Below are 23350 nucleotides of genomic sequence, written 5' to 3'. Positions count from 1 at the left end.
ACATGTTTCTTCAAATTTTAGATAGACTCCTTAATCATATTCTCGTTAACGAGTGGATATTGTTCGTTGAAGCCAGATTAGGTTAATTCATGAATTAAGGTACAAAATTGTTATCAATGATATTTCCTACGTTAGAAAAAGACATTTGGAAGGAGGGTCTCCGAAGGAACTTTTGTCAAGGGCTCAGATTTTGGGAATTGTTTCCTGGGTAGACTGCACTTCGTGCAAAATACGAACTGAAGTCTATAACCAGCTACAAATTAAATATTACTGTTCTGAAAGAGATTAGCTGGACTAAAGCCAATTCCATATTCTCTGAAAATAGTCTTACCCTGCACTGCTCGCGCGGCGTCCCACAGACGCCAGGGATGTTCTGTTATGATTTCTTTTTTAATTGTTTTATAAACGGATGTGCGTGCAAGCTTATGCTGCCGTCTACCTTTCTGTCAACTATACAGAAATAAGTAAAAATCATCGAAACAACGCTATTTTCATTTTAGTGCTGAGAGGAAGAGGTTTAATGCTGATGTGCACTACTTGAGACGTCACGCGACCATTTTTGATTCTAAAGGTTATCAGGTTCAGTGTTCCTTCTTACTTGCTTTGGGAACATTAAATGACCTGACTCGGAAGAGGGAGCTTACTAAAGCTATGTTCAATAAATGTGGGAAGTAGACAATACACACAAGAAGGGTATACGAAACCCTTTATTTTTCTCTCTTTACAATGATTTCCGGACTTCGGAATACAGAGACCAACCACTTGTGGTCTGAACGTAAGAATATAAAAATATTAACTAAACTCTAACTAAACTAACTTTGGATTAATAAACAAGTGCCTACTTGAAGATTGGCCGTATATCAACAGGAAGCCGTATGTAGCACAGAGAACTGTTAACACTACGATACGTTTAAAATTATCAAGAGGATTAAACCTCTGGCCTTGAAGGCAACCAGCAACCGAGTAAAACTGCTATGGCAAGCGGCCTGCTCCTAATTCCTCTCTCTTGCTTGGCAAAAAGCCACAACTTAAGTACTTGGCGTTCGCAAGACAAATTTGCATAAATAAGTTAAAGCTTTTAATTCTGGCCGGAAGTAGAAAATAAGAAGTGATAGTAAAGATTTAAAATAAAATAAACGTTAGTAAAAGTTAAGATCCTTACAAGGTAAGTATTTTAAAATTTATATATTCTAGTATTTTTAATTTATATTATCAACAGCTGTCCCTAGTAGTGTTTTTTTTTTTTTTTATTTTTTTATTTTATTTTAGCGATAGGTGAAAGAAATTGTTTGTGAATATATTTAATTTTTAATGTAAAAAGAATGTATTTATTTTGGTATTTATAATTTTTATGGTTAACATTTGTTTTTATTATTTATTTTCTGACCTTTAGATTCAAGATGACTTCTCAGAAAAAATTCAACATGGCATATGAACGTGACAGAGAAATAGTACTACGTATGCTGATGGAAGAATATGAATCAGGTGACGAGTTTGATGATTATAGTGATACAGAAGAAGATAGTGTGGAAACAAGAGACGAAAACACAGACATCGAGCAAGAAAAACTCCAATGATAGCGAGTAATGATTATATTGCCGATAATTATTTCCAAGGCAGGAATAAATCATCAAAATCAAAAGTTTGCCCACCTAAAAATAAAAAATATAGTCACTCAGCAACATAATAGTCAGATAGTCATATAATAGACAGTCACTCATTTACCAGGAGTGAAAGGTGTCGCGTAAAAAATGCTCAAAAGCCGGAGCAATGTTGGGCATAATTTTTTGACAATGGCATGCTATCTAATATAGTTCAAAAACGAAACGTTCACAAATGAAAAGATGCCCACGGTACAATAAAATTATTCTTGGAAAAGGGATGCCCATTTGACCGACATAATTGAAATAAAAGCCCTTCTAGGCGTATTAGACATTTGTGCTTCTATAAAGGACAATCATGCAAATACCAAGGAGATATGGTCCTCTGATAAAATGGGTGTTGAGTTATGCCATCTAATAATGTCTGAAAAACGATTTAGGTTCCTTTCATATTGTTTGAGGATCGACAATACCGATTTTTTGCTTCAAAATAATCTTACTTGAGAAACTTGGTTGGGACTATGAGAAAGAATAAGAGTGAAATTCCTCCAGAGTTTACACATACAAATAATCGGGAAGTAGGAACATCATTGTTTGGGTTTCAGAAAGACTCTAATCTCTTATGTAACTAAGGAAAATAAGGTGGTTCTGATTCTCTCCTCTATGCATCATAATGATGTAATTGATGAATCATGTGAAAAAAACAAGCCCAAATGATAACCTTTTATAACGCAACTAAATCAGGAGTTGATACTGTTGACCAGTTGTGCAGCACTTACGATGTCTCCAGGAAAACGAACAGATGCCCTATGGTCATATTTTATAGTATGATGAATGTAACAGCTATAAATGCTCAAATAATATATCGTGTAAATGACTTATTAATCAGCACCAGGCGCAGTGAGCTTTTAAATCTTTAGGGTAGCTTATGATTCCTTGCGTAGACGTTCTCAATGTTCATCATTACCTAGAAACCTCAAGCAGGATATTCAGAGCATTCTCCCAGATGAGGGTACAGTTCAACTTACAATAGAGGCTTGAAATACTAAAAGGCACAGATGTCATGAATGTGGCCGTTTCAAGAACAACTACACCAAGTACAAATACATTTTTATGTTTAGAAAATGCTCAGGAAATATGCGTTGATTGCTAGTTTGTGCAACTTACTAAATCAGACAATTTTACTTGTATTTTTCATTTGTATTTGAGTTAAGTTGAATAAAATTAAGTTTCACTGTAAACTGAAGTTTTGTTATTTGCGTTTGTAATAGGATACCACAAATATATGTATGTTATTTCAATAATCCCTTTGAATTTATAAATTTGAGTTGAATAACCGAAATATATATTAGTACAGCAAAAATATGCGCGTCCTTTAACGTAACAATATGCCACGCGAGCACTGCAGGGTTAACTTATTAATGTAATACTATAGCTGTTTATCTTGTTAGCTTTACAGTTATATTGAAGATAATTAGCTAATCTGAAGCGAATATTGTTATTTTAAAGAAAACGTATTCGTACTTCCTTCCTAAAGTTACCTTTTATGTTCTGAAGCTATCTACTATTGTAGAATTGAATATATTGTTACGACCAGCTGCGGTAAGATAGCTTCTTCGTAAAGCGAGCTTAGGGTTTCCCGATTTGGCAAGAAATCGCTCATTTGGTATGCCATAGACAGAACGAGAACATTCTAGAGCGAATTCTTATCGGTTTTTGCGAGAGCAGGTCAAAAACTATAGATATCCTGCCTATACGAGAGTATCGAGAGTTGTTGAGTTCAGTAGTAGTGTCCTGAGCTCAGAGATTAACTCGAGAGCGATCGATTGAGTCGGGAGCTGTAATTTAGTGCTTTGCTATGAAACTGTCTTCACCGCTATAGCCTGATAGCCTGAAGTTTGTGTTGTTCAATATTTTCAGCGTGTTTGTCGTAGTTTTTCGACTACATTTAAAGCGTCTTTGGAACTGCCCTCTGTAATACTGACGTATAAATTGTCTTTTGATTCTTCATCAAGTGTTGTCATCAATCACTCCAAATCCACTAACTCGTGTTACGCAATAAATATTTTGACTTATTGATTATTACAACAATATTTTGACTTATTGAATGAGATTATTTTAATCTGTCTTTTTTTTTCAGGTAATATAAAATATTAAATTTTAAAGTGAAAAAAAAAACATTTTTAAATGACGATTTATTTAAAAATAATTAACATACAAGAAAAGAATGAAGAGATCCAACACAATAATTAGTTCAAGAAACCAACTACTTTATCACTGCGTATAGTTTCTTTGGTGCTTAGTCTATGTATAGTGTTGCATTGTTCTGATGAATGAGGTAGAAGTATAGGAAGTGTAGAAAGAGGTTGAAGTGCTTCGATGTGGAAGTCGTACTCAAACACTATATTTCCGTATTAAGTTACTACCCTTCTGCCTCTTTCACTACTGCAATGACTACGCTTAGATAATACAAAGCTAAGTTCTAAAGAAATTGCGCTTAACGATAACATACTTGTATTTTTTGTGCTCATTTTTGCGTCTAAGGTTTTCATTTACTACAATGTATAAGATATTTCAAGATATTTTTTCCCTCCTTACCGCATGCTTTGGTGCGATTTTTTAGCATCATCAGCTAGCAATCAGGATTTCTGATGTTAGAATTCCGGTGAGAGCATCGTGGATTTATAAAATTTCCTGACTTCGGAAAATTCTAAGAATACAAATTAAAATGCGTAATGTTATTTTTTCATGCGTCAACCTGATATTATATGGTTATTTTAACAATCATTCTAATTATTGATTCGAAGAGTCCTGTAATCTTCAGATTTTATATGAAGCGAAATAAATGCAGTAAAATTATATATTAAAATAAAAGAATCTTATTAGAATCAATCCTGATCCATCACCGTTATGCATTAATTGATTTTCATTCATACTTTCTTATATATACATATACACTATATACATAATACACATCTGGAATTCTAGTCGTCAATAAGCGTTCAGTATATACTCAAAAACGCAATAGCTACTTCAGTAAGATATGATGGATTTCATATTTCCCTTGAACGTCTTGACCTTTACATTACTTCAATATTTCCCACTGACCTGAATAAATGTACTTTTGGCGCAAAAACATCCCTACATTTTCTTTATCGCCTAATAGGTTGATGCTTAATACCATCATCTGTTCTGTTTGACCTCTTAACTCTTTTATCATTTATCAACTCTTAATACGTTAAGCCGAAGGATAACTCATATTATTACAGAAGGTATGATCTCTTAACGCCAGATACATACATTTTTTTCTGAAGACGTACTGTTAGGTATCATTTACAGTCTTATCTATTGATTCTGATCATTTGTAATATTGTACACGCACTGAGTACATTAAATAAAATGAAAACATATGTATTAACTATACAGACAGTACTATGCTGAATATATAAGAAGACATTTTAATCAAAATTCTTTCGTGTGTTCTAAAGAAATCTATGGGATAGCTTAGGTTTCTTAAATGTTATATTAAAAGAAAACATATTTGCTAAAAGTGCTGGTCTATACACTATTATTTAAATTTCTTTTTGAATACGTTTAATAATATTTTTAAAAAATTGACAGTTTGTATGCAAGCACGCCTTTTTCTCGCACAACATTTCAAATAATTAAGGTCAGTATTCCTAAAGTGGGGACCACTATTCTAAATTAAAATGTTTCATGGACACCTTAACCTTATTTCCCTTCGAAAACAGTTTTTAAAATATGTTATGTCCAGTACACTTGTATTTTTAAAATACGATTAATTAAAACTCATTTAATTTAATGGTATTAATTAACTATATTATTAGAAGAAAATTTATATTTATTCTTAATTAAAGTAAAATTTAAAATTCGTAATTAACTTGATAATATTTGCCTTCTTTGAAAATCTGGGAGAACCACTAGAGAAGGCTTTGAGAATTCCTTGTATGTCCGCGGATCACAGGTTCAGGAACGTTCATTAAAGTTATCTTATACATAAGGCCGTCATTTAGTAATTTAACGAAGTCTAGTATGGTATTTAAATAATGATCTCTTATATTTAACTTCATTTGCGTTAGCCCTTTTAACTTTCTTTTATTTTATAACTATTTCATTTTTTCATTAAGTATCTAAGAACAGACATGACAAGCAGGAACGGAAAGTATTGATATCTAAAAGGCAAATTATCATCAAATAAAATGAATAAAATATTTCTAAAATATTATTTTATATATCATAAAAAGAAGAGCTTACACAAAACATCAATTGATATCTTGGCTCGTAGGGGATGTGTCAAAGCTCTGTGAATGGCTTCGCATGTGTATGAAGCACCATTGTCATCCATAATAACATAGACTGTAATTGTGCTAAGTGTTGTATGTACTCTACCGTTTGTTGTTTCTTCTCTTGGGTGAAATGAACCTGAAAGGAAAAATAAAAGTTTAGAAGATAATATAAAAGTTATCAAGAAGAATAGGAAAATGAGAACTTGTAGAAAGAAAACAAAATAGGAATATATTTGAAATTATTATAATAGGTTCCAATTTTGGAAATGAGAATGTAAATAAAACAAGATATTTTCTTCTTTAAAGACTTATACCTTTTTCTGAACTTAAAAAGTGCATATTTAGTACGAATCGTGCTAAAGCTGTTTCAAATACCATTGATGAAAGTATGATGAAGCAAGTCGTTTGTACAGCTAACCGATTAAAAAATTCCCTGCACAATTAAGCTTGAAATTTCCGTGTTAATTTCAACGTATGAAATATTTTAACTACCAAATAACATAGCCATAACCCAGTAACACAGCAGCTATGATGCAAAATGCAACATAGTTAAAATTATTAAATACTGAAATTTTGCCAATTAGACGGAACTTTTATTTCATATTAAAATCAGAGACTCTAGTAAAGGGAGAAAGTATCCTAAATTATTTAAAAATAACAGACAAAACAGATGTTTTAATTTATTATGCTTTTCATTTGAATGCAAGTATGATGAAGAAACATAGCACTCAAAACGATTCGATCAGCCACTAAGACATAATCATAAAATCATAAAATGCGAATCTAGCAATCCTACAATTAAGTTACAGAATCATGTCCCATAATTAAGATTTACGTTTCAAATCAATGCTTGAGTAAATAGCAATAATCACTTTACCATAGAGTATCATAGGTAAAACAATTAACCATAAAGTCTCTCCATGGTTAATCTCTTTACCATACTACAGAGTGCCTCTGTGGTACTCTAAGGTACCACAGGTAAAACAATTAACTATAGAATCCCTTTATGGTTAATCGCTTTACCACAGAGTACCATGCACCAATAGCTTTACCATAGGGTACGTGTATCAGAAAGTCACTTTCTATTTTGAATAAAGGAAAATTTTTAATGAATTCAAAGTTTTTCTAAAAATTTATCGAAATTGCTGCAATTAGTACCCTGTACTGGTAAGAAAGATCAAAGTGTAACTACAAGATGCCAAATATTTTTGCCTTAAGGTATTGTACACAGGATATTTCCACAGTATTCTAAAAAAATATTACAGATGAATAAAAATTTCGGTACTTTTACGAATGTAATTAAACTGAAATATTAAAATATGGCGATATATCTTTATTCATTATTAGCACAATATATAAAGCAGTTTGAACTGGTGTTAATGAAGACATATGCGAAAGTGTAATGCGCAGAGAGCAAAGTAACTTCAAAAACCGATATAACTAGTAATAAATTTCTAATATAAATAAGGATAAAAAGCGATATAACCATTACGTATTATACATGCGGTATTTGACAATGATTTATTCAAAAATCATAATTGCTCAATAATATTACTGAGTGATGTCTCAGATTCCCATCTGCAACATCATTATACTGAATTATTTGTAGGTAATGAAACAGAAGACACAATATGTAACTTAATATTGAAAAGCATTTGAAAGAAGTTATCACGTGAATTGCAGCATATTGGAAAATGAATATTATAAACCCTTAGAAGGCGTGCTTGAAATGCATCAGAACTCAGTCAAGATCACTATACTCACAGCGCACTTTCCTATAAAAATCATTCAGACTTCTGCCCCCTTTTCAACGCATTCTGCAGACTCTTTCAACTTATTTTGTAATTATTTGTCTTGAAAATTATGCTTTCAGATTCTTGGTACCCCGTACGTGGCAATATTTCAGTTCGTTTAATCTATCGAAATGATAGCCATATTTGATTTAGCTCTCTGCTAGAGGAAGCAAGAAATTTAGAGTTAAATATACTTTAATTAGAGAGTAGAAAGAAGTGCAGAAATTTCTTTAAAGAAATAAATATAAGAGAGTTACTCATTCCAGTGTCTCTAAATGTGCTCACTGCTAGCAAAGTAAAAAAACTGTAGGTCAGAATACGTTACATTTTGATGAAAGATGTACTTCTTTATGATGTGTTTGAAATTCAGTAAAATCATACCAATATTTGTTAGTGACTGCATAGTTATATATATGTTGTTGTTCGAAATAACCAGACAATCGCAACTTAACGCATTCATCGTGAAAGGACAATACCTATGGGCCATTAACAATTTCATCACCGAGAAGGTTTTTTCAGGGTACACCACAGAAGACGACAGAATTACAGCTGTGAGAAAGGGAAAGCTCCGTCGCTGCTTTGATGAAGAATAACCAAAGGGTCTGATTTGAAGGTTCCTCATGCTTATTTGCCTATTACCAAACTTCAAGTCACGTTTGTATTTTAATTGCCCCCATGCCACATGGATATTATACACTCACAAATAATTAAGTTTGCTCCAAAATTTGCCAATTTGGGTTGTAAGACCATTGTTATGCATTGCACATGACACTGCAGTCTAAGAAATTTGCTCAACTTTTAGCAGTATTGTACATATTGAGAATCCATATGTATTCGCACCTACATATTATATAAGTGAACATTAGACAAAATTTGATTAAAATTGTTTTTCAGATAATGCTTTAAGATTTAAAAAATATTGAAAGCGTGCTAAGTTATTTATGTAAGCTTTACTGGAAATTAATATAACTCTTTTAGAATACAGCAGATTAAAACCAGATAACATTTTATTGTTATTACTATTAACAATTTAGTTCAAATACATTGAAACATTTCTGACAGCGTTTAATCCAGGTGAAGTTCACACCTAATAGTAATTTTCGTGTAGTAAACAAACATTACAAAAATAAAATTAATAATATAATACTAATAATAATCATTTCATATTTGAAGACGAACTGAATTAATTTTAAGCACGTAAGAGAAGTAAAAAAACCTCTTTTCGTTACTCCTATAAAAGAATTCTCACGAATATTTTTATTCAAACAAAAAAGCTGGAATTTATTTTAATATATTAACAAAATAATCGATGTGTTTGGTCTTAAGTTATTAAGTTAAAAACTGTTCGTTCAAACAAAAGATACATCATTTAGTGTTTAACACACATTTTTTTAAAAATTAAGACCGAATACCTTATTGTATAACACTTATTAAACTCTTCATTTATGTTTAAACATATTTAATCATACAACGCATTTATATTAATAAACGAAATTTTAGTTTATTCTCCAGAATAGAATAGTTTTTCTTTCGATCAGAGCAGAAAATAGATAAATTTAAAGGGGGGAAGTTACACATTATTCTTGGCCAAGCTTACGCAGTAAGTTAATACGCTAATTTCTAACGTATTAATTCTCACTAGTGTTTCGCAGAGTTAGGAATTTTAGTCATGGCATAGGTTTTTCAAGTACTTTTAATTTATCCTCTATTGTTGTGCATTATTTCATTACTATTCAAAAAAAGGATGGGATTTAAAACGGTTAGAAAATTTACAAGTCGCTAAATTTGACGCTGCTTAATGAATGTGTAAGGAATGATATTAGGGATAAATACAGGTAATAAATCATTTATAGAACTAAATCACTAAGGGATTAAATTACAGTATTCATTTTGCAAAATTTTCTTCGTTTCGTGATTTGTGTAAAAAATGTAAATTATTAGCCCAAAAAGGGCAATTTGCTGAGAAGGGTTCTTAATTTCGTTTTGGCATTTTGCGTCGTCCTCTATAAAGCGGCATTTCACTTTTCAAATGGTTGACACCAAATATTAGAGTCCTGCATTATATTTAAAGAAATTAAATAATGAAGAATCTGTATGAATGTATGTATGTTACTCGCACTGTCAAAAAACAACGGTACGCAGTGACATCAAATTTTGAACTCAAATATGGACATCTGGAAGCCCAAATGTGGAATTTATAATTTATTTTATTATCTTATTTCATATTTCATTTCTAAAGATATGCTCATTTTAAAATTATTACGCGATATTCCTGTTGAACTGAATTTTATGATTTTAATGCAAAGATGATATTTAATAAATAAAGGTAACGCACCAATCTGTACACTTCAGATTTTTAGCTCAGAAGAGCTATTAATTCCTTTTTGGCATTTTTTGTTGATTCACTTTTTAAATTTATACCACCAAATATTAGAGCCCTGTATTACTTTTAAAGAAATTAAATAATGAAGGATCTGCATAAATGTATGTATGTTTCTGGCAGTGTGATAAAACAACGGTACCAAGAGCCATCAGATTTTGAATAACGTAATATGCCACCGAATATTGGCATTTGGAAGCCCTGATTTGAAAACTGGTTTATTGTCGATTACATATTTTGACGAATTTTTGATTAACAAAGTCAACGATTTCAAAGCGAGCAATGGCAACACTGTAGAGAAAAAAAATATCTCCAGCATGCGAGACTGTATATCAGAAATTCTAAAGATATGCTGTTTTTAAATTATTTTGTGATATTGCTGTTGAGTTTAATTTTATGGTTTAAGTGCGAAGAACATGATATTTAATAAATAAAAGTAACACACAAAACGATAAGAAATTCCCTTTGGGCGTAATATAAAATCCGGAAGCTTTAAGACTTATGTTTTTATTTTTAACAAGTAGCTGCAAGCGTGACAAAAATACGAATTTTATCTCGACCAAACATTATTTATTGTCTTACTTTGAACTTTATCAATGTATATATGATTTAGAGTTTGAAATAATTGTAATCATTGCACATACTAAATATTATTCTTTTCAGAATATTATTTACAAATAATAAAGAATAATTTTATAAAATGTGCAAGAAAATACCATTAATAGATTTCACGAAAATAGAAATTTAAAATGAAATGTTGAGAAACTGAAAATAGTAAATTATGAAAAGTATTAAATGTAACAATTTTACTGTTAGAGTATCTGGCACTAAGCAATAGTATTTTGCGTGTAAGAAAAGATGTACTGGAAAACATCCAAGTTATAAATTATTGCTCCTCTATCCAATTATTAACGGTAAAATAAACAGACATCAGTCACGAAATATTTGCGTGATTTCATGTTCTGAGCGATTTTTCTGTAACTTACGCAATATTTTCTCTCAGGAATCAGGGATATATAGCTTGTGATAAACCAACAATAAACAAATAAAAATAAACCACAGGTTTCATGCAAATTAAAGAATTAATTGAAAATTTCAATTTTGCGGGAAAAATTTCTAAAGCGGAATGAAGAGTAAGTTTGTATTTATTTGAAAATTTAAGATAAACAAAATGTATTTTAAATAACAAAATTTCATTTCTTTCCGCTTTAAATTATAGTTCCACCATTTTTCAACGTATAAATTCTTTTTTTATTATATTTTTGTCTATGCTGAGTTGTTTTTGTTACTCAGTTTTCTATAATATTATTCGATATAACATTATGAACGCAATACTCAGAGAGAAATAATTAATGCTCGAGATAGTATTAAATGTATTGTCGACTTTTGGAGATATTTTTAAGCATATCATGCGGAACCACTATTAAGAGTCCGAATAGTTACAATAACCTTAATCAACTACCGGCAACCTAGGTATCAGAAAGAGATGCTTCTTTTGCAGTTTTTTATAGGACGAAATTTACAACTTCTGCAATGTGACTTGCACTGGCGATGCACGAAAATATGGTATCACGTTTTCCATTCACGCAACATTTGCGATCCAGTCCTACAGGATTTCACGATGGAAATAGATTCTTATTGACTGAATATAGCACAAGCTGTATAAGACGCCTTCGAGCCCAAACGTGCTCTTTGGGGGAGAGATTTGGCGATCGCGCCGACTACGGAAGTTTTGGAGAAGCTTAATGACCAGCAGTAGAAAGGCGAGCCGTGAGTGGTATGTCGTACCACGTACGGATGACCATTACACGGGGGCGGAGTGTCAAGTAGAAAGGTAACCACGTACAATAACTCCTGGTTGGCCGAGCTCTGTTGCAGGCGACAGTCATGTGAGTATCCCATCTCTGTCTTCACTGGTCATCGGGGCTCAGTTAGAAGCAGGAATCATCGCTGGAAATAATTCTATAGTCCGTGAGATCTCAGGTTGAATGCTCCCGTCACCACTGCAAACATGTCTGGCATAATGCAACGGAGATGGGCTGTTGTTGCGGTGGACACCGTGATCTCAGACCCCGCTCGTTGTGTCGGCAATAAATGATTATTGCAGTCACTGGTGTCTCGGTTACACGTTGGTTCACAGACAATGACGCATCAGAAGCTATCAACTCTGATTGCCTTGCGTTCTGCAGTCACTCTCAGTAGCCCACAACCTCCTTGAAGTCCTGTATTGACAGGGCTTACCCATTCCTGCCAACATCATCGAACGGCAACTGCCCAGTTGCAAGTCTTCTTTTAATCTGTGACATCTTCTCATACTATTCATGAAACTTCTGAGACGTATTTATGCAATTCATGTGGGTCGACGAAATCACATTCGGATGGAAGTTGTGGCACAATATTAGAATATAAACCCATTTTGTACACCATTCGGATTTTCCGTTGCAATGTTCTGGAGCTACAGCTGTCAGTAACTGGCCGCCAAATGTTAAGTTTATGATCCAGAGTATAATCCCAGTAGAGTGTGAATAGAGGAAAGCGTCAATGGAAAGAAAGAAATACCCCAAACTGTTTTGCAACTTTGTCTTCTTGGCGATCGAATGAAGGTGTACATGGACAATGGTAATAATGGAAAACATATGTTATCTGTGATCGAATATCTATAGATTTTATTAATACTTTTTTCTTAGATTAATATTTGTCGTTTCTTATTTCGTGTTTAACTTTTATTGTTCTCACTCTGTCTTCAAATTAATATCTGAAGACAAATATGAGTATCTTTGGTGTTTCTTGTTTTCTTTTTCTATAAGCACCAAACAAAACATTTGAAATTTTGAACTTGCCGCATTTGCATTGGAAAGTTTCGCAATAAATGAAAAGTTAAAATACAACACTGCTTTCTGCTTCAGTGATATTTTTGTTTCTTCGAGCTCATATCACATTATACTTATCTTGCAGAAACTGCAAGGACTTCTTCACTTTCTACACTCAGATTATATGTATTTGGGATTAAAATTCAAGAATAAAAACGAATATGAATAATATACCTTATAAGGTATTTCTCTCGCCTTTTTAGCGAGCCTTCGTGGTATAGTGGTCTGCACGCTCAGCGCGTAATTGAGAGATCCGCGGTTCGATTCCCGGCGAAGGCGTTGATAGGTTTTCATCCTGCCTGCTTCCAAAAAATACCTAATGTCTCCGAAACCTAATTAACATAAATTAATGAATTAATGATCACTCCTTTCGAATTTTACGTGTAAGGACTTAATCATATTAAATTTGTTAAAACATTATGAGGCTGGTTACTTAAAGAATTGTGAAAGCATACTCTATAGCAGCGGCGAGCCACCAGCGGAAGAGCGGTTACGTAGCTAAATACTGGTAGTTCCAACCTGGGTTCGGTTTCAGACGAACGGGCTGGCTGCATGGGCGTTTTCGTGGTTTCCCCATGTGTAAAGTGTATACGAACTAGTTTTCTTTCGAAAATTCTTCCCGAAGACATACCTCCCCTTAAGCATATAACCCTAGTATGCTTTGCCGTGATCAAATAAGCCAAAACAAATCAACTAGAGCAGGGGTTCTCAATCAGGGAGGTTTTGTTTTGTTTAGTTTATAATGAACCCATTAGGGCTATCTGCCTAAAGAGAGGGATTCCTTTGTGAAGGACTTTCTAAGTGAAATTGGCTCGTATACAGGTTACACATGCTCAATCAGGAAGGAATTCCTCTCTGGGTGTGGGAAATTATAGTTTCAGGGGGTAATGTTGTCAACTTTTATCCATTAAGTATTTAGATTTAGTTTATTAATATAAAACTGCTTTTATTCAAGTTTTGGGTATTAATCAGGATTTTCTCCACATTTTTCTTGTTTAAGTTTTAATCATCTTTAAAAATAATCTAAATCTTAATACGTGACATATATTTTACGAGTTTTAGAAAGGAAGAAGTGGGGTGAGAAGTACTGAAATAAGTGCATAATGCAAAACAGATTTAAAACCGCTTCTCTACAGAGATATTTACTTGCAAATTTTTTTTTTTCATAACTGTCTCTTCTTTTACTTAAGCAACGAAAAGATCGAAAATATTTTATATTGAGACTATATTCAGTCTTTGAAAACAAACGTGAGAACGAATTACTAGGTTTGTTTGGTTTATTAAAAAATGACAAAGCACTCACGGGCTATCTGCCTAAGCGGAGGGATGACTTTGTGGAAGACGTTTTAAGGGAACCTGACTGTATAGACGTTATGCTTGGGGAAAACGACGAAAACGCCCATGCAGCCAGTCCTACTTTGGGATTTGAACCAGGACCGCACTATCAGCGACTTTTTTGCTCGGTCGCTGGTGGGACCGAGGTTTAACCCTTTGATGAAGAAAGATAATGAAAAGTACAATTTAATTTGATAAATTTTGTTAATAGCAATAATATATTAGTAATAATCTTTATTCAAAATAAAAACCTGTATTTTAATAAATTTCAACTGAAAACGTACGACAAATACACGAAATATACTGATAGAGACATGCTGTTTTTCAGCAAATTTCAATTACTTGCTGTACTTGAATAAAACACACCCATTTGATGCAGAGAGATCATTATAAGCTAAAATAGCAATTCAAATAAATAATCATATACTATATCGATATGACTTGTCCCTGCTAGTATTTATATCGATTAAAATTGATGCATTACATGTAACATTAAATTCAGGTTCCGAATAAAAGTGATATATTACTTATAACATTAAAATAGAATTTACTACCATATTCAATAATTCAGATTAAATTCCGATGTATCATGTTTTATGCTATTAAAGTAGAAAAATATAAAAATAACCGATGAGAAACATACGCAGAAGTGGTGTGTGGTGGTGTATTTAATTATGGCAAAGCACACGAGGGCTATCTGCCTAAAGGGAGGAATGCCTTTCGTGGAGGACTTTCTAAGGGAAACTGGCTCGTATACACGTTACACATGGGGAAAACCACGAAAACGCCCATGCAGCCAGCCCGTCCGCGGGATTCGAACCTCAGACCGAACTACCAGTGTTCAGCGTCTTTACCGCTCGGCCGCTGGTGGGCCCATACGCAGAAGAAAGTTGTGAAATGTAAAATTTCGTTGACTATTTTAAAGAAACGTCAATAATGATGGATCACTTGTATATGTTTGCCAAAAATAAAATGATGGATTGTATTGTATACCACCTTGTTTATTTTGTTGCTTTTAAGCAGACAATCAATATTATTATCATGTATTTGCTGTGCGTATAAAGTAAAAAGTTGTTTTGCTAGTGACTATGATTCTGAACATACTTTGCATGAGTTTATGTTCTTTTCTTGTATTTTTTCAGAAATAATATAATTAGAAACTGATATTGTTATTGGAAAGAATAATGTCAACAAATAATTGAATCAGTAGATGGACAAAGTATTAATAAAATATTCTGTTTTGTGAATATTGTAAGACAAGTATTTGAATATGTTACAGATTTCAGTTGTTTAAAATTAAATATCTTCATTATCATATTCAAGTAAAAATGGGAGAGTCATCTGAAAGCTATTTATATGCTTTTTGAAACGTTTTGGATCTTTTTGGAAAAGAAAAAAAAAAAAAAATTGTGATTATTTTCAAAACAATTTAGTAATAAAAGCTGTCGTTACGATACAATGAACGTTCAAATTTTAATTTCACAAATAAAAATTAAACATAGCTTTCATATTTCACGAAACTCTCATAAGTTATTACCGTATCTTTGTGGAAACATCATGCAAGAAATTAATATTTTCTGTTGGTATAAAATATATATTTTCTTCCTACTTTAGTTTTCCTTCAGTTTTCATAATTCGTTGCTACTTTAAATATTTACTTACCCCCAAAATTATTTTGTTTTGCAAAGCGATTGATGGGATAATATATCCTGCATTTTTGAATTCCGAAACGGCTTTCTATTATAATGTAGTTTATTCACAAGAAACATCTTTAATTATGAGTACAGTGTGTGTGTTTGTAATTATGGCAAAGCCTCGAGGGCTATCTGCCTAAAAGGCGGGATTCGAACCTCGGACCGAACTACCAGTGTTCAGCGACTTTAACGCTCGGCCGCTGGTGGGCCTTATTATGAGTACAGACATATAGATAAGAAATAATTTTATAAATTCAAATTTTAAAGATATGATTATGAGAGTAAGTATAATGAAATTAGTTTTACTTTAAATGCGCATTTCTTCAATGATTCCAGATAAAAATTTTTTAGTTTTTCTCCTCTTCGAAACGAACCATAAGATTTATGTTTCAAAAATTAAATTGTCTTAAAGGCTTTTATTTTGTATTATGGTAACTAAATATCTATGGCTTGCAATTATTACAGCAACGGAATGTTACAAATAGTTGTTAAAATCATTTAACAAGAAATAGGTTTGCATATCACTCACAATTAATGATCTCATTCATAAGGTCACTGATTGCATTTTTAACAGAGATTTTAGATGAGCTTACCAGGTGAAAAAATCAAAACTCTGACTTGATAATAGCCCTCACCATGAAACAAACAAAAATATATGTATTGGCAAAAATCCCGCGCACACACATAAGCGAACAGAAGCTTACACACATAAGCGATACTGAGAAACAAAGAAGAAATATGGTGAAAAATTGTATTTGAAGCAATGTAATGTAAAATTTGTGATCATATTCCGTCGAGCTTTAATATGCAGTAACTCAAAGCAGCCCAAATAATAGTAATAATAAAAATTCGAAAGGATTTAGATTTTAATAATCTCCGAAATGGGTTCCTGTAAAGTTTAATATGGTTTATCAGTTGAGATGATCAATATAGATGGCCCAGATAGAATAGCGAAAGATGTTTAGATAAATATAGATTTAGACTAATATGGATTGGGTTATTGGATTATTCAATTATGGCAAAGCACACGAGGGCTATCTGCCTAAAGGGAGGGATGCCTTTGTGGAGGGCTTTCTAAGGGAAACTGGCTCGTATATACGTTACACATGGGGAAAACCACGAAAACGCCCATGCAGCCAGCCCGTTCGCGGGAACTACCAGCTTAGACTAGTATGAGAATATTATATATCGTCTGTATATTTAAAAAATGAAAAAAAATACGTAATGTAATCCTTGAATTTGATAACAGCTTTACAGAATGCAAATGAAATGCGTTTTTATTTAAATCAATCAGATAAAAAGTATAAAAATAACATTCCTAATAAATATATCAGTTGCTTTTAAATTAGTTTAGTTTGTTAATTGATAACAAACAGATTAAATATGAAAAAATAGTAGCTTAAATTTTTTCCGAATGGTAATATACTCGAATGATTAGGTGGGTGATGAATTGGGTGTTATAAGCCTTATTATTATGATTCAATTTTTATGATTTGTGTTCAGCGAACCATTTCCATGTTTTTTTTAAGATATTATGACATGAATGAATTTTAAGGCATGGATTGTCCCTTTTAGTAACTGTTTACTTTAGTTATTATATATTGCTAATTTAGTTAATATTTCAGAGATATCAGCATCTTGGTTAATATCATGCAGAAAGTCGAAGAGAAAAAACTGTGTGTGGCGTAGACGCATTCAGCTGATTAATACTCGTATTTAAGTTTATAAGTAACATTTTCGAAAATGCGAGTAATCAAAAAAAGTCTGAGAAAGATTATTGAACACTTAAAAATTTTAGTTTTATCCTTAGGCTTTATGAGTTAACATTTGTATTAACAAAATAAAACAAAACAAAAAAAAAAAAAAAAAATCGAAAGGTTTCAGATTTTAAATTACTTCCAAAGGGGCGCTTTTTTAACGCTTTGCGTGTTACCTGTATTTATTAAACATCATGTTATTTGCACTTAAACCATAAAATTCAATTCAAGAGCAATGTCGCAAAATAATTTTAAAATGAGCATATCTTTAGAATTTCCGATACACATTCCCGCGCCCGCTGAAGATAAAAAAGGTTTTCTTCCCCATAGACTGTTGCCATTGCTCGCTTTTAAATCGTTGAGTTTGTTACTCAAAAATTCGTTAAAGTTTTACCAAAATATAAAATTGATAATAAAACAAATTTCAGATTTCAGATTTGGTCTCCTACATGCCCATATTCGTAGGACGATCTGGATTCGACACATCTGTCATTCATTGTAAACTGTATTTTATTATAGGATCAAAGGTTCTTGAGATCGTAAATTTCCAGCTTTTGGGTGCTTCTTCTCAGTACGTACACTGCTGACCACCCAAATTGCAACACCAAGAAAGACAAGAGATATCACAACAAAATTTATTTAGTAGATAACATGTTGACCAAGTATCAAATGATTAAATTTATAGACTTTTGTGAAGTGTGGTTCCTTCCAGAATCAGTAGCCGGAGTAGCTGCCAATTGTTGGAGATCACCGCTGCCACACGCCTCGGCATTGATTCAAAGAGACTTTGGATGTGTTCTTGGGGTACAACAGACCAAGCAGATTCCGCACGTTGCCAAAGTTGATCTGGTGTGGCGGCTTGAGATATAATCTGGGTTCAGCAACCATGGACCCCATATTTTCTATCGGCGAAAGAGCCGGGCAGGGAAGCAATTCAAGCTGGCGATTGACGAAGAACCCTTGGACAATGCGTCTCACGTGTGCTCGCGCATTATCCTGTTGAAATATGGCTATGGGCAAGCTCTGAAGGTAAGGAAGGACAACTGGCACCAACACCTCGGAGATGTAGCACTGGCTATTTAAAGTACCGGCAATGCATATTAGAGGAGTACGGGAGTGATATCCAATACCGCACCATACCATAATACCCGGTGCAGGACCAGTGTGGCGGTAAATGACGTAGCTGTTCAGCATCCTCTCTCCACGGTGTCTCCAGACTCGATTCCGACCATCGTGGTGTTGTAGACAGAACCGTGACTCGTCAGTAAAGACAATTTCATTCCATTCTCCCACATACTTCTTTCATCGCACCATTGGCGGCGGATACGTCTGTGGTTCTGCGTCAAGGGTAGACGAAGCAATGGACGTCTTGCGGACAGACCACTCTGCTGTAAACGGCGTCGAATGGTACGCGCAGACACTGGATGATGCGTTACAGACTTAATGTTCGTGATGTGATTGAGCGATCCGTCACTGCCATGCGCACAGTGTTCCTGTCATCACGTGAAATAGTGCACTGAAGTAGATGCGATCGAACTCGTCGGTCCGTCGTACCCTCCTGCCTCCAACGGCCACATATTCGCATTACGGTTGTTTGGTTTCGTCCAACACGACTAGCGATTTCCCTAAAAGATAGTCCACACTCTCGGTAGGCCACTATCCTTCCTCTGTCAAATTCGGATACTTGATCAAGCGATGATCGCTGTTTACTACGAGGCATATTTGATCTTTTAAAAAAAAAACACAAGAAAAACACGATTGCCAAACTTGAAATCGTCGAAAACTCCAAGCCTTAAATAGCGCTTTGAAGTGACGCCACAGGCGCGCGTGATGTACGTCTGCGCTGAAATTCTAATCATTTGCATATCTCACGTCCGCTAATGCATGTTGTAAATTTCATGTTATTTGCATGCTTCCTTCAGGGTGTTGCATTTAAGGTGGCCAGCAGTGTATATAATATGTGCGTGAGTATATTTGTGCATGACTAGAACAAACTCAGTTCACGACACTTAATAACATACTATTTACAACATTTATTATTATATTATTTATATTACCATAGCAACGGCTTCAAATAATTATTACAGAAACATATATATATATAAACAAATATATAATCTGAAAGCTTTCAGATTTTATGTTACGCCCAAAGGTGCGTTTCTTTCACGGGTGTTCAAAAGGGTATTTGAAAAGTGATACGACGCAAAATATGATTAGACATTGAAACCTCTTTGCGCTGCTACGCTACCAACATAATACCAGTAAGAAATGTAAAGAGACCTCGCGCATAAAATACCTGTGGTTGAAGATGTACGCCATGTTAATATTGGTGGAACAATTTGAAATTGCATTTGTTAATCAAAAATTCATTAAAGTTTTATAAAATACGAAATAGATAAAACAAATTCCACATTCGGGCTTCCAGATTCCCATATTCGAGTGGAGGACTACGTTACTCAAAATTTGATGTCTCTTGGCACCGCTGTTTTTTCATACTGGGAGAAACATCTATACATTCATGCAGATTCTTCATTAGTTTATTTCTTCAAATAAAATGCAGAGCTGTAATATTTGGTGGCAACAATTTGAAAAGTGATTCATGCTTTTATAGTGAACCAACGCAAAATGCCAAAACGAAATTAAGAGCCCTGCTGACTAACGCTGTTTGGGCTAATAAGGATTTTAATGAAGTCAGACAGCGTAATTTCATGTGTCCAGCTAAAAATTAATAATAACTGCATCTGTCGATAAAAGAACTGCGTTTGTTGCTTTTAATACGCTTAGCTGTTATATTATTTCAAGTTCCTCACCAGAAGTAGTTAGTGACTGTGTAAGCACGTACGTACGTGTCGTCTGTAATTATTCTGTTCAATAAAAGAGGCTTTTACTTCCTTCTCCTGTTGTATTCATTTTTGAGTCCTTGTAAGGCGTCACATAGACTTTTGAGTTGATCTGCTTACAGTGTATTTCGAAAAGTAGATTATACAGTAGGTAAAGAGAAGATACGTAAAAATTTTAGCATATTGAATAATATAGTAGCATTATTCTTAATTACTAAAATAATTCTAATAAGTCCTATGCCAGTAGTCGTTTAGCAGAAAAAGATATTGTCAAAAGCCCGCAGATCAGTTTTCACTGTTCATGAGAATTTAGCTCTTTATACAAAATGACTTGAACTGGATATTTGCATAAGGAAACATGTAAACATAAACAATTTAAGTGTATAAGAGAAATATTTGTTTGTCGTAAAATATTCTGGAAAATGTGAACCCCTGTAAACTCAACGCGCTGCAGAGACAAAGCTACATTTAATTTCCATATTATTAACATTAAACTGAAAAACATCTGCAGTTTACGATAAAATTACAATATATGCTGATAGTATTTTCGTCTCTCTAAAGCTCCTATGAATTACTTTTGGGACTGCATATTTTCCGCTTTCTTCGGGCACTTGCCACAACTAGAAAACAAGGCACACGAAACGACATTTTACGTACAAATGTACGCGGACTCATTGCCTATCTCTTTTATTTTGTATGCTATCTTAGACTGTTTCCATCTGTCATATAACCGTGGAAATGAAAAAATCGATACTATAAGATAGAACGTCTAGAATCGGATCTGTGTTTGGTATGCATTATTCCGCTCATTTCGTATGCGGTTTCTGCTCAAAGCTAATATTTGCTATGTACTCCAGCGTGCCCTAGATTCTTCAAGTAGACTTCAAACATATATTAAATGTTAAACCCTCCAGGCTGAATGAAGTTTGAACGTCGCTCTCGTTCATTAATGTGCATATCAAACCAACAAATATTCAGCAACACTCGTTAGTCTTATGCCGTGAAACGAGTGTTATTGCCGTCAACCGTGACAGAAGTAACATAAAGTGGCACGGGAAACCATGGAGGAAGAAGTGTGAGTTGCGGTTTTTCGTAAGTTGAATCTAATAAATATTGGGCGTTTCTTCTATTTTTGTACTTCGAAATCTCAAAATAAAATATCCGCGTCACTCCATTTTTCTACATCTTTAAACAAAACTTATGCTGTCAAACATCTCTAGCCAATGTTTCAGTCGAAAGTCTTGTGTTCAGCTCTTGATTTTCATATTGGAATACTGGAGGATTTATTTTACTTTTCTTTAATTTTGCTGACGAATCTGGCAATAAAAACAGTGAACGTTTTTAAAATATAAGGCATCTGTGTAATACAATGATTAAAAAGGTAAACTCGGACTCAGTATTAAATCATGCAAAATCGTGCACATTTATTTTAAAGCCATTGAAATTTAAGGAAATAAAATCATATCAGATTATTTAAAGTAACAAAAATTGATTAATTCTGTCTAATACTGAAAACGCTGTGTTGCATATTCATGGGTAGACATGATAGCTGAATTAATGTCCTTAGATTTCCTCAGTACACTAAAACATTAGATTAGTAGAAGTGCATACATATTCTAATAAATCGTATGAACTGTTAGTTTTAGCAAACTTACGAATTTAGCCAATTTTGCATAAATGCATCTAAAAACAATACATATGAATTCCTTTGGAACAACATTTCACTAATACACTGCCTGTTTAGCTATTTAATAATTATATAAGCTGTCAAGTGGTAATCATCAAAACAGAGGTGGCTGAAGAGAGGAAAGTACAATTACTTCATCATTTGCTACGCGAATTGTATATACATATTATATAGATATATTTGTGTGTGATTGTGCGTGATATTGTGATGTTGTAGATTTCGCAGAAGATAAACGAATTTTCTGTTTAGTCATGAGAAAAACTGCTGCGCACATATCTGATTGGAACGAAAATCACAACTGGCTTAGTATTCATCACCATCAAAACATCATTTTTATTTCGAACAGGAATAATGATTCAGAAATAAATTTTTGCTTAAATTGGCGCAACATTACGCGTGATAAAAGCTTCTATATATGCAACTTGCATTTTAGATAATAGAAAAGGAACCTTAGCGAAAAGACGCGACTTTCTTTGGCAAAGTAAGCGGCAAAAGAGTGATGCGTAACAATTGTAGTAGTATCTATAAGCTCGGAAAGTCTTTGTTTTAATCCTGAGGTGGACAAATGATTTCGCATTTCAGGTCCTGCAAAGAGAGCGGGATCTAACATGATGCAATATGGAGCTTTGCAGAAAGGATGTATGCAATTAAAATCAAAAATTTAAAGAACCGTTGGAATTAAAATCCTCTGAGCGGCCAGGGTTTTTGCTAAGAAAGCACAAATTTCCCAAAACTGCTATGAGAAAAAATTATTTTTTTGATTTTAATGTAAAACCTCTCCTGGTATTTCATACCTGGATTTGCTTTCTTTTGATATATGCCCTTAATTTCTTTGACATATTTTAATATGCACGTATATATACGTTCTTACAGATATCACGAAAAATATTCTAGGCCGTATATATATATATATATGTAAGATAAAAATATATGAATCAAAATTATAGATTAAACTATAAACATTAATTCTTCCTCTCTATTCTAAAATCGTAATAACTTCTTTGCATTTCGTCATTTCTAGATCACTCTATGATCGGCGCAGCTCTGATGACGTAATAATTAAGAACTGAAACTGTCCTTGTAAAC

At 33.3% G+C, this 23350-nt stretch overlaps 1 protein-coding gene across 1 annotated transcript in view; it reads right to left on the bottom strand.

Annotated features, from left to right (window-relative positions):
• The window catches only part of LOC118191999 (nephrin-like), a 916450-nt gene that overhangs the window by 415382 nt on the left and 477718 nt on the right, over nucleotides 1–23350 (bottom strand). The window contains exon 6 of the mRNA XM_085814264.1: nucleotides 5877–6044. Coding sequence (XP_085670390.1) covers nucleotides 5877–6044 — 168 coding nt within the window. The remainder of the gene's footprint in view (nucleotides 1–5876; nucleotides 6045–23350) is intronic.

Source organism: Stegodyphus dumicola, chromosome 1 (genome assembly GCF_044657685.1).
Source record: "Stegodyphus dumicola isolate Sdum_Otavi_A_Nest chromosome 1, ASM4465768v1".
In the NCBI taxonomy this organism is placed as follows: domain Eukaryota; kingdom Metazoa; phylum Arthropoda; class Arachnida; order Araneae; family Eresidae; genus Stegodyphus; species Stegodyphus dumicola.
The sequence above is the reverse complement of the archived record's forward strand: the minus strand, read 5'-3'. Positions and strand labels throughout refer to the sequence as shown.